At 43.9% G+C, this 13,391-nt stretch overlaps 1 protein-coding gene across 1 annotated transcript in view; it reads left to right on the forward strand.

Moving 5' to 3' along the window:
• Positions 1-4,706: 4,706 nt before the first annotated feature.
• LOC310955905 (immunoglobulin superfamily DCC subclass member 3-like) overlaps positions 4,707-13,391 on the forward strand; it is a gene marked incomplete at its 3' end in the record, with an annotated part of 31,366 nt that continues 22,681 nt past the window's right edge. The window contains exons 1-5 of the mRNA XM_083925986.1: positions 4,707-4,995; positions 7,445-7,589; positions 11,072-11,202; positions 11,555-11,692; positions 11,813-11,971. Coding sequence (XP_083782112.1) covers positions 4,764-4,995; positions 7,445-7,589; positions 11,072-11,202; positions 11,555-11,692; positions 11,813-11,971 — 805 coding nt within the window. The 5' untranslated portion in view covers positions 4,707-4,763. The remainder of the gene's footprint in view (positions 4,996-7,444; positions 7,590-11,071; positions 11,203-11,554; positions 11,693-11,812; positions 11,972-13,391) is intronic.

The raw sequence follows: 13,391 nt of genomic DNA on the forward strand, positions 1-13,391 counted from the left end.
GCATGGTGGATGACAGGAGTTTTTACAGAGGTTACTGAGGGTTAGGTCAAAATAAGCATAGTCACAACACTATTGTAACAATTGGCCCCTGCTTCAATGGAGGATCTCCTAACTTGACCCCAGCAACCCTTTGCCAATGTTCTATTCCCCAGCTTGGTATTGTTATTGCTCTCTCTGGCTGGATAGCTTGCTGGCATCCAGGCTCATTGTGGCTTGCCTTCATTAAAAGTGTTATAGGCCAGAAAACCTTATGTAGAATTAATCAAATTAGTTGGTTTCTGATGTTGAGTGATGTTGAGGAGTGAGGAAGAGTTAATTCAGACCAAAGATTCAATACGAAATACTATAGTTATATAATATAGTTATATATACTTTATATATTTAGATCCTTCTGTTTTTCCAGATACATACTGTATGTTGTCTGTTTAATATTGTTGTTGTTATATATGTTGTTTGTATAGCTGGAGTTTGCAACGAAAATAATTTCCCCCTGGGATCATTAAGGTATTTCTGATTCTGATGTTCTAAAATGGTTTTGTCTCACATTAAATATTTGGTCTGAATAAACTCTATTATTATTAATATATATATATATATATATATAAGATCAATAATTATAATCAAATTTACAATAGTAATATAAAGGGATCAAAAGTACTGTAATTATGTGCAAAGTACCGTAAAAATGTGCAAAAGTACAGATTGTTTATGATTGAGTCTGTACTACAGAGAGGGGGTGACAGACTCTCCAAGAGATGCATTGTATAGTTCAGGGGAGGAATGGGACACAAAAATCCACTGGGACAATTCTGACTGCACCGGCCACAACGGGCCCAGCCCATCCCCTCCACCAGGACAGGGGGGTGTCTGTGTGTGTGTGTGTGTGTGTGTGTGTGTGTGTGTGTGTGTGTGTGTGTGTGTGTGTGTGTGTGTGTGTGTGTGTGTGTGTGTAAAACTTGCGGTGCAGACCATGATATGACGACACCGCCCCATTGAGGAGGAACTATGAAGAACTCAGCTCAAATGTTTTGCTAATTCTCAACCATGTCAAAGCTTGAGCTAACCGTTTCTCCTCCAGCATCTGCTTCTTTTTCATTCTGGCCTTTTCAGCCCCTCCTTTATCCTTTCTCTTCTTGCCCTCCATCAGGTGTAACTGGGCAAATCAAACACGCAAATCCGATTCCTTTTCCACTGTATGAAAATCCACTTTTCCAACCTTGCCCGCTTTCTCTCTGACAGCCGTGCATTCATCCCCTTTAGTTCATTGGATAAACGCTGGGCGATCATTGGAGCAATTCGCAGTTCCCATTTCCCATGAGGCATTGCTCCGACTATTCTACATTAGTTTATGTACAAAAAAACAAATTCAGTCGTTGGGCATTTTATATTTGTGGTCATGAAAGTTATGTAACGTCTGAATTAAAATTATTAGATCAAGATAGGAGGCTAAACAAAAATCAGTAGGCTGGATTAATGAGAGTGAGTGTGAAACTGTAGCAACCATGAGTGAGATGTAGAGACACAAGAAGTGTTATATATATGGACTATATGACCATAGTCCTCAGAGATTTCTGAGATTTTCACAGGAATGTGCTTGATTCTGAAGAGTTTTAACTCAAGGGGCCGGTTCCCTTGAGCTTATTGGCGACCGACCGGGAAATCTCCCAGTTTTCCCGATGGCCACTCCGCCCCTGATATAGTTTAATGACAAAAACATTTCCTGTCGCGCTTTGTGATGCATTCTGGGTGCGAGGAGTCTTCCGCTCAAAGTGCTCCAGTGCTGGGCCAGTGTGTCGTAGAGAGGGTGTGAGGCATTGTCCAAGATAGACCGGAGGGTGTCCAGCTCCTCCCCCACAACATCACCGGCCCTCATGATGAGTTTGTTCGGTCTGTTGGTGTCTGCGACCTTCAGCCCACTGCCCCAGCATGGAAGATACGCCAAGAAGAACGCACTGGCCACAACAAACTCATAAAACATCCTCAGCATCGTCGGTCAGATGTTAAACATTCCTGGAAATGTCGCAGTGGTGTGAATCGACCCATCTCGTCTCTACTCAAATCAGCTGATGTCATTGCCTGTGACTGCTTGTCAAGTCTCCAGCACCTGGTTTAGAACATGAGGCATACCACTTGTTTAAACAGCCAATGTTATGTTTGCTATCCACTTTGCTGCTGTAATAAGGACATTTCCCCTTTGTGGGACAAATCAAGGAAGATCTTATCTTAACTGCAGAGCAAAGTCAAATCACTTAAAAACTGTCAGATGGCTAAACAAGCACATGAGAGAGAAAGAAAAATAGATAGAAAGAGAGGGTCCAGTGAGCAATACACTTAATAGGGAGAGGGAGTGCCGTAATGGAGAACAAAACAGTGAATCAGGAAAATAATAATAATTTTCACTGTTTCATCTCTACTAGAAATGCAGCTGTAGCAAGTATCTAACTATCTCTGTTGTTGTGAATTCCCTGCTGGGAGGAGTACACATCACAGCAAACTGCTCCATGCAGATACTGACGGACTGTCTGCGCATGCATAGGTGGTTGCTCGGAGGAGCAGCAGGGAGGCTGCTGGGAGAGCTGAGGTTGAACCTGTTGAAAAACAGGTTAAACTTGTTTGCACGTTGTTCATTTCCCTCAGCTGTTCCTCCTCCTTTCCTCTGGAAGCCAGTGATCTCACTCATCCCCCTCCATACATCCCTGGTGTTATTGTTCTCCAGTTTGGATTCCAGTTTTCTCCTATAGTTTTCCTTACTCTCCCTGATGCTGTGTTTAAGTTCTGTCTGAACACGCTTGAGTTCTGCACGTTCCCCTGACCTGAAGGCCCTCTTTTTCTCGTTGAGTAGGGCCTTCAGATCGCTGGTAACCCTTGGTTTGTTATTTGGGTAGCAGCGGACCTCTTTACTGAAACGTTGGGAGAGTGGATGAGAGAGAGACGTGGTTGAAGTCACCTGTGATGATGTCGAATGCTCCCGGGTGTTTCGTCTGTAGTGCCGCGGCCGCATCGTTGCAGACGTCACACGCTGCATCTGCATTTCCAGATAGCGGAATGTAAACAGTTATGGTGATGACGTTGGTAAACTCCCATGGCAGATAATATGGATGCAGTCCGATCGCGATGAGCTCGATGTCCGGGCTGCAGAACCGGTCTTTCACGGAGATGTGCCTGGGGTGACACCACCTGTTGTTGACGTGCACGGCGAGCCCTCCTCCTTTCTTCTTGCCGCTCGCGGTGGTGTCTCTGTCGTCTCGGACCGTGTGGAAGCCGGGGATGGTGGTGTTTGAGTCCGGTATCTGGTCATGTAGCCACGTTTCCGTGAAACACATGATACTGGACTCTCTGTATTCCTGCTGCGTCCTGGCGAGCGCTTCCAGTTCATCCATCTTATTTGCCAGGGACCTTACGTTTCCAGTAATAACTGCCGGGATGCAGGGTTTAAACTTCCTCCTCCGTTTAACTCCTGCTCTGCAGCTTCGCCGTCTCCTCCTTAGCTCCTTCGGTACTGGTACTGGTCGCGACTGTAAACAATGCCGGCTGTAGAGCAGGCACGGCTTCTAGTCACCAGGAGAGACCAAAGCACGAAAAACTAACTAAGAGATATCCAAACAGTTGGATCAACATCTGGATGTGTGGACAGTGTGTATCCACAGCGCAGGGTACAGATAATAAATAAAGAAATACGCTAAAAACACAATAAAACCTTAATAAAAACTATGAAGTACCGGGAGCTGCTACGATAGGCTGCCACTGGCACGGCGCCATCTTTACACGCCCATCTTACAGCCTTTCTGAACCCCATGAAACATGGACGGCCTGCTGTCATATAGATGCTAGCGTGTCAAATTGACCGGACCGGTAGCTGACGGGGCTGTCTCAGTTTAGCTTGGTCACCTGACCTGCCTGTTGCACCACACCGTGGTGTTGTTCAATGATCCTACTCTGACACCTGTTGGTGATTTGCAGTATGTCACGTTATTCATGTCTATTGTAATACATGTTATTCTATTATTAATGCCACTGTAAAGTAGGTAATTATTACTAATACTGTTTATTGTTCTTGTCCTCTGCAGACGTCACAAACCACACACACACAACCATACTACAGTGTCCTACAGTGTCCTGTTCATTTGGATAAAAGTCAATAAAGTCATCAAGTGGAGAAGTTGTCTTCTCTGACTGGAGGATTAGGCCAGTATATACACACCCAGCATATCATCACCGAAGCTGTTCCGTTACATCTGTCTTCATTGTATTTTATGATGCTACAAATTATATCCAGCTATGAAAAAAGCCTTAAATGTCAGAAGTTAGAACAGACGTACAGAGAGTCTTTGACATGGAGATGATTCACCGTCTCGTCCCACTGTCGTGAACTTGGAGGTTTCAGAGAGTTGTAGACCTGCGAAATTGAAAGTTCAACTCATCTCATGCAAATCTTTGGTCTGATCTGGGGTTAAAGTAACTGTAGGTAGCTAGCATTATACACACTGGCCTGAGTGTGTGTGGAATATGGCTGTGTGTTTATTTGACAGTCTTGACGTTTACTGAACCTACCATCACTTCCTCAATGTTCAGGATGGTTTAATGGGATTACATGAACCTAATTACATTTCTGAGTTTGAATATTCCCCTGGATTGTATAAATGAGCAGATTTTTACTCACACAGCTCTTTCTCTTTCTCCTGTCTGCAGGTGGCTGTTTGGCCTCAGAGCTGTCTTTCCTGCTGGAGCCAAATGATGTGATCGCAGTGAGGGAACGCCCACTCATGCTGGACTGTCAGGTGCAGGGTGAGGAACCAATCATGGTTACATGGCGCAAAAATGGGGTGCCTTTTCCTAACAGCCCACGGGTTCGGGTGCTGGCAAATGGCACACTGTTCTTCCAGAGTTTCCAGAAACGCAGAGAGGGAAGCAACGCGGATATGGGCGAGTACGACTGTGCTGCCCAAAATCGCTATGGCATGCTGGTCAGCCGCAAGGCCAGAGTCCATTTGGCATGTAAGTGTTTGACAGTGCAACACATGACTGTTATATTATACCATACCATGTGCCTTGGAACAGTACCACCAATAATTCCATGCAATCATTGTGGACTTTCATAACACATCTCCCAGCTAGCTATTTGTTTAAGAAGAGACAGTGTCAAGGAAAGGCAGCTAATCACACAGAAAATTAATGGAGAGATGATAGAGCGAGGGGGCTGCCAGTAACCAGCGCTCTCCAGCCACCAGTCCACGCTCCATTCATGATCCACACAGGGACTCAAACCGGCAACCCTCCGGTTTTCAGCCAAGTCACCTATGGACTGAGCTACTGCCGTCCCCTAGCCTCTTTGAACATCCTTTTTCTGGCTAAAATTCTTTAAATTCATACATAGTGCCTGTAGTGCCTGTTTGAGCATTTATTTATTGTTGTCCCAGAGATAAGGCATGTTTCCATTAGCCCTGTAGAGTGTCCTCCAGGAAAGTTTCAGTCCAGGCCCTCTGAAATGGCCTATCACTCGCAGGGTTTCCATCACAAATAAAGGCCTGAGAGGGATTTACAACTCCGGAGGTGACGTATCACTCTGAATCATCGATCGTCGCTGATCAGCTGATCAGTGATACAGTGGCGCGTTCTTCCTCAAGAGAAATACAGATTAAATATTCAAGGCACTGTAAAAGTGTTTGTTGAGCCCTGCTGAAGTACGGTGTGTGTGTTTGTGTGTGTGTGTGTGTGTGTGTGCGTGTGTATGTGTGTGTGTGTGTATGTGTGTGTAAGTGGGATATAAAGAGAGAGGTATGGAGCATGCAGCAAAGGACCACAGGTCGAAAATTAAATCCAGAATTCATACACAGATAATTTTCTGCGCTGCGTTCTTCTACACCACCGAATAAAAGTGTCTAGTCTATTTCGCCATGTTGTTGTGGCGTCTGTACTACCACACATCACATACCCCTGAGAGCTTCATCCAATCAGGTGTATCTCTGCTCTCCGATTAGGGCCTCTTTATACCTGGTCAAACAGCCTCCTGAGCGACTCACATGGCATTTTTGGCCAGATAGACCCCTCTCCTTCAGGGTAGTCAACCATAGTGGATACACACCTATAGTCACTACATGTTGCCTCTCTGTCAAAACATCCCATTTGGTTTGAAATACTTCACATGGTGAACACCTCTACATAATACTTGGCAACCCAAGTCCTCTTCTGACTCTTTGATCCTTTGTTGTCAAAGGGAACAAGCACCTAGACACAAAATCCTCACATTATGGAAAACCTGTAAATTACATGCACTGCATGTGCTACACACACACACACACACACACATACGCATACACACACACACACACACACACACACAAATCTGCAGTATAACCATCTCCACCACACCCCTTCAATCAGACTGTTCATGGTTAATCCAGGAGAATGGTGTTTATCCAGAGGTCTCTCTGTTCTCAATTGCAGACCCATCCTCTACGGTCCTTTTGACTATGGCCACAAGGTCATTAGGAATCCTGAGGTGTGTGTGTGTGTGTGTGTGTGTGTGTGTGTGTGTGTGTGTGTGTGTGTGTGTGTGTGTGTGTGTGTGTGTGTGTGTGTGTGTGTGTGTGTGTGTGTGTGTGTGTGTGTGTGTGTGTGTGTGTGTGTGTGTGTGTGTGTGTGTGTGTGTGTGATTCTTGCGAAAATTCTGCAACCCTGATTCACTGAGCCCTCTGCTGGTCACCTATTTCAAAGAATAATAATGATATGAAATCTGTGTGCACAGATTGCTAAATCAGAATATGGATTATAAAATGGCCCTGTTTTTCGCTCTGTTTTAAAAGTTTTTACTATCCGACAATGAAAAATGTTTTTTTGGAAACTGCTTTGGAAGCTATACAAACTACAAAAGGTTGACGTAAAATCTCCTTTTCCACATTTGTCCTCTTCAGCAAAGTTGGAAATACCTGGAAAGAAAAGTGGAGTAATAGAAAATTTGATTTACTCGCTTCAAGTTTGCAAATCCTGCCTGAGATAGATGCCACAAAACATCGCCACCAATCCTTTGTATGATCCACAACCACTGGATCCTATATTTCCCATAATGTAACCAAAAGTATACCTTTGTTAGACCTTCCCTGTCTGCTAAAATGCCACTTCTTTTAAACTACCAAACCACATTTGACAGTTAAACAAACATCCTTATGACATCTGGTGTGACTGTGGCTCAGAGGTAGAGTGGATGTTGAAGTATCCTTGGGTAAGACACTGAACCCCAAATTACTCCCTGTGTGAATGTCTGTCTGAATGGGTGAATGTGACAAGTAGTGTAAAAGCACCTTGAGTAGTCAAAAGACTAGAAAGGTGCTATATAAGGACAAGCTCATTTACCACCCATTTACCATCCTCAAGGTTATTTTCTTTGTACTCCTTTAATTTTTTTCAAATAATATCCCCATCATTCTTTGTGTGGTTTGTTCTTTAGCTCTTCCTAAGTTCCACACCCACCCACTGTCCATGTCTGTGGATGAGGGAGGCGTAGCTCGCTTCCAGTGTCAGATCAATGGAGTACCAGAGGCCAACATCACCTGGGAGAGAGACAGAGTTTCACTCAACACCACCGACAACAGGTAACGCCATACACACATGCACTAAATTGTAGAAACTTGCTGCTCCTTCAACTACTGTGCAAACTAATCTGTATGATGTACCACAATATACCACATGTATCATACACCACAATATGTGACAACTACAAATACTTTTTTTTATTCTAATTAGTATCACATTTTGCCCCACCAATTTATAGTTGTAGGAAGCCAAGGCTTAAAGCATCAAAATATCCAGAAAAATGTAAAAACTTGAAACCACTGCGGTAAAATCCAGATTATCCAGGTTTGCCAATCAATAACAATTGTCTTGGGCAGTGCTAACCCACAGTGGAGATAGTAAAAGGGGAGCTGCACCGGATTTCAGGTTTTATCCCAACATTGTACATGTGGTAAGTCAGGCTACTGTCCAGCTGTAGTAAGTTCAATATGTTCCAAATACCTGAAGTTTGCTACAGTTGATCCTTGCGAGTCATGACCGTTTTTGACTATTATTCAAATATTTTCATTAAAGTGTATTTGTAGAGTGTACATTTACCGCCTGGCAACCTACAGTATTATAACCTGCATTGTGTGAGTTTGGGTGTTACTTGTCATTACAACATGGCTGTCTCATCAGTAGTTATGAAATCCTTTGAGATCCTGAAAGTAGTGGCACTAGATCCAATGTAGTTTGCATACAGACCAAATAGAGGGGTAGAGGATGCTACAGTTACCCTAACTAGATTGTCAAACATTTTGAGCAGATCGGGTCACACGCCAGACTTTTATTTATTAATTTTTCATTGCCTTCAACACAATGCAGTCCCAGATCTTAGAAAAGAGGCTCCTAAAACAGTTTGGCCTGAGTAAGAATATTCAATTTTAAATTCAATTAAATTTTATTTACAGTGTCAAATCATTGCAAAAGTTATCTCAGGACACTTTACAGAGTAGGTATAGACCACACTCTATGACTTATCTATGATTTACATAGACCTAATAATTCCCCCATTGAGTACAGTGTCAACGAAGACCTTCCCTATAACAGGCAGAAACCTCGGACAGACCCAGCTTTGTGGAGGACAAACATCTGTCTTGACCGGTTGGGGAGGAAGAAAAGGAGAGAGACAGAGAGAAAAGACAGACAGATGGACAGAGAGAGACAAAGACAGACAGACAGAGTGCAGGGCTGGAACAAGAAAAAAAATAAATGAAAAAGACATAAGCCAGCGGTCCCAGCGATTATAATGGGAAATATGAGGTCTTTGGGGAATAAGATGTACGAACTTTCAGAGCTGGAGAAGACCCAGAGGGAGTACCGCGAGTGTATCTTATTTTGCTTCATTGAAACTTGGCAGCACTCGCACATTCCAAATTGCAGCGTCCAAGTTCCAATTATGTGGTACGTGGAGATAAATAAGATGATAAGATGATAAGATGACCGACTGCGTTACGGACTATATTATATTTTGCAAGGACACCACCATGCTAGCCCGGACCGTTCACCGCTTCTCCATTAACAAGCCCTGGATTACCAGTGACCTGAAGGCACTCCGGAACAATAAGAAAAGGGCTTTCAGGTCAGGAGACAGAGAGGAGAGTCCAGCAAGAAATCTGAGAAATGCTGAGGACGTGCAAGGACAACTACAGGAGAAAGCTGGAGGCCAAACTCCAACAGAACAGTGTGAGGGATGTGCGGGCAGGAAGGAAGCACTGCACAGGGATGAAGGGGAAAGACAGGCAGACATCTGGGAGCCTGGATACAGCTAACCAGTATTACCAGTTTTTCAACAGGTTTAGCTCACCTCCTGCTTACCCTACGACTCCCCCAACCCCCCACACACCCACCCTTTCCCAAATGGCTCGACCTTCCCCCCAGCATTCTCCTGTAACACACCTATCCATCTGTCCCCCTACACCCTCCTCCTCCTCCACTATGACATCTGCACTAACCCCTGTCCAACGGTAACTACAGGCCAGGTAAAGAGGCACCTGGAAAGACTACATCAGCGAAAGGCTGGCATCTCACCTAAGATCCTGAAGACCTGCGCCAACCAGCTGTCACCTGTACTTGGACATCTGTACAACCTGAGCCAGGAGAAATTCCCGTTGCTGTGGAAGACCTCTTGCTTGGTCCAGGTCCTCAAGAAGTCAAGGCCATCTGACTCAGCAGCCTACAGACCAGTCATCCTGACATCTCATGTGATGAAGGTCCTGCAGAGACTGCTCTTGGCCCAGCTGAGGCCACAGGTGAGGACGTTTTTGGACCCTCTGCACCTCAGCCCCATTTAGTCAAGTCGATGATGCTGTCATCTACCTGCTGCAACAAGCCCGTATACATCTGGAGGGTGGGGGAAGCACTGTGAGGATCACATTCTTTGATTTTTCCAGGGCTTTCAACACCATTCAGCCTCTGCTCATGGGTGAGAAGCTGCGGGTGGTGGGTGTTGACGACACGAGGATCTCCTGGATTGCTGACTACTTGACTACTTGTCTGACATGGTGGCTAGTGATACAGGAGCTCCACAGGGAACTGTGCTTTCTCCCTTCCTCTTCACCTTATACACCACTGACTTTCAGCACTAAGTCATGTCACCTGCAGAAGTTTTCTGACGACTCAGCTGTTGTCAGATGTGTAAGGGGAGGGGATGAGGATGAGTAAAGGACACTGGTAGAGAACTTTGTTGAGTGGTCAGAACAGATTCACCTGAGGCTGAACATCAACAAGACCAGAGAGATGGTGATCGACTTCAGCAGGAAGAAGAGATGCCTTCACAGCCACCCGATCAGGGAGGAGGTGGTGGAGGACTACAAATACTTGGGAGTGGTGATCGACAACAGACTGGACTGGATATCTAACACAGAGACTGTGAACAAGAAAGGGATGAGCAGACTCTATTTCCTGAGGAAGCTGAGATCCTTCAACGTGTGCAGCAAGATGTTGGAGATCTTCTACTAGTCGGTTGTTGCCAGCGCCATTTTCTTTGCTGCTGTGTGTTGGGGCAGCAGCATCAGAGCCAGCTACACCAATAGACTTGATAAAATTATCAAGAAGGCTTGCTCTGTACTTGGTCTCAGGCTGGAGTCTTTTGAGTCTACGGTGGAGAGGAGAACGCTGAACAAAATGTTATCCATCATAGACAATGATTAGCACCCTCTCCATCACACAGTGGCCAGACAGCGGAGCACCTTCTCCCACAGGCTGCTTCGGCTCCACTGTCGAAGGGGCAGATACAGGAAATCTTTCCTGCCACATGCCATCACACTGTACAACAACAGTTAAACATTTCAGAACAATACCATCGGGAGCACCTAGCACTACAATTAGACCGCTTATTTATACATTTTAATCTGTAGGTATCTTTCATGTTGTATTTTTATATTACTGTTTTGATGTGTCTGTATGTAATGCTGCTGTTACATTGCAATTTCCCAGGTTGGGATCAATATAGTAATTATATAATATATATTATATAATTTTCAGTACCTCAGCCACACCCATATCTGTGTTCTCTGTCCAGATACACTCTGCTGCCAATGGGTATTCTCCAGGTGACAGGCGTGAGGCAGGCAGATGCAGGGGTTTTTCGCTGTGTCGCCACCAACATAGCCAACACACGCTACAGCCATGAGGCCATGCTCAACATCACTGGTAGGGGGATACAAATGTTGCATATGATGTAATATAGTAGCAGTTATATAAATACCTCTGTGGAGTGCACAAGGTGTATGAGTTCAGTTCCGTCTTGCTCTAGCTTGTTTATTTAGCTAGAGCCCACTGTATTAACCTGTAAAGATATATGGAATGTTGTTGTACCTGTAGAGGTAATTGTCGTCACTGCACTACATCTCTACCGGTTTTGCTATTAAAACTCGAGATGTTCCCATAAAGCAGTCCTTTACTGAGACAGGAAATGTGTATACATCCCAAAATGCAGGCTTATACAACTGGACGCTTTATCATCTCATCCATATTCACTTTTTGTTTTCCTTCGTATGTCCAGGTGATGCTCCCAGAACCTACAAGGAGCCAGTCATCCTGTCAGGACCTCAGAATCTGACCATCACCATCCATCAGACGGCCATCTTGGAGTGCATTGCCACAGGAAATCCAAGGCCCATTGTTTCCTGGAGCAGGCTAGGTAACACTGGAAATTTCCAATAGAATGTACATGATTGGAGGATGATTAATTAATAAATGCAGTATTAAGTTTTGTCTCAAAAAACATCTTTGTATGTCTCTGTGTCTCTGTTTCCATTAGATGGACGTTCCATTGGGGTGGAGGGTATCCAGGTTCTAGGGACAGGGAATCTGATGATCTCAGATGTTTCCCTGCAGCACTCTGGTGTGTATGTGTGTGCTGCCAATCGGCCCGGCACTAGAATGAGACGTACTGCTCTAGGACGACTTGTGGTACAAGGTGAGGCCATATAGAGACTGACTCTCACTCTTCAAATTAGCCTACACATATTTGTATTTTGTTAAGATCAACTGTAGAGAAGCAGTCCAAGAATATATCAGGTCGTACAGTTGTTTCTAAGGTTCCTGTGTTTGAAGAAAAATTGGTGCCAAGCGAGTTGATTTTGTCTCTAATAGTTATAATTTTGTCATTAAAGAAGGTCATGAAGTCGTTACTACTGAGGGTTATAGGAATACATGGCTCAATAGAGCTGTGGCTCTCTGTCAGCCTGGCTACAGTGCTGAAATGAAATCTAGTTCTTATTCTCCTTTATTAAAGATGAGTATTAGGCTGCTCTGGCATTACAGAGGGCCTTCCTGTATGTGTTTAGACTTTCTTGCCAAACTAATCGAGATTCCTCCAATTTAGTGGAGCGCCATTTACTTTCCAATTTTCGCAGTACTTGATTTAATTCACGGGTTTGTGAGTTATACCGCGGAGCTAACTTCCTCTGTTTTATTATTTTCTTTTTTAAAGGAGCAACAGAGTCGAGTGTTGTTCGTAGTGAGCCTGCAACACTGTCAACAAGGTGATCAATTTCAGAGAAATTAACATTACTACAGGAATCTGGAATATTAGGATAAGGCATTAAATTAAATGCAGATGGAACCGCTTCCTTAAATTTAATTACAGCACTATCAGATAAACTAGAACTTTTGCCCAGAGGTGAGTAGTCCTGTAATATGAATTCAAAAGTTATTAAATAATGGTCTGATAAAATAGGATTCTGTGGAAAGACTATTAAGTCATTGATTTCCACACCATAAGCCAAAACAAGGTCGAGGGTGTGATTAAAACAGTAAGTAGGTTTATGTACACTCTGACTAAAACAAATCGAATCTAATAGAGAGATAAATGCAATACTAAGGCTATTATTATCAACGTCCACATGAATATTAAAATCTCCTACAATGATTACTTTATCAGATTTAAGGACTAAATTTGACCGAAACTCTGAGAATTCATTTAGAAATTCAGAGTACGGACCAGGAGCACAGTACACTATAACAAGTATAATTGGCTGCACAGTTTTCCAGGTTGAATTTGAAAGACAAAGAACAAGTATTAATATGACTGGGAGGAGTGGATTCATTTAGGCTAACATGTTCTTCATGACACAGCCAGGTTTCAGTCACACAGAGTAAATCAATATGGTTATCTGATATCAGATCATATCTGATCAATTTATATGATCGTGGTGCACAGCTGGAAAATGCTCAACGTGGAGCGCAGAGAGGTGTGTAAAACTGCCACTCTACTTCCTGGGCATCTGTGATAAGGGCAGTGCAGAGAGGTGTATTAAACTGTGACTCTGCTTCCTGATCCTAACACTGGGTTATCATGGTTTTAGACCGCTAACAATGTTCATAGGACTGGGGAA

This window comes from Echiichthys vipera (assembly GCF_963691815.1).
Source record: "Echiichthys vipera genome assembly, chromosome: 13".
NCBI lineage: Eukaryota > Metazoa > Chordata > Actinopteri > Perciformes > Trachinidae > Echiichthys > Echiichthys vipera.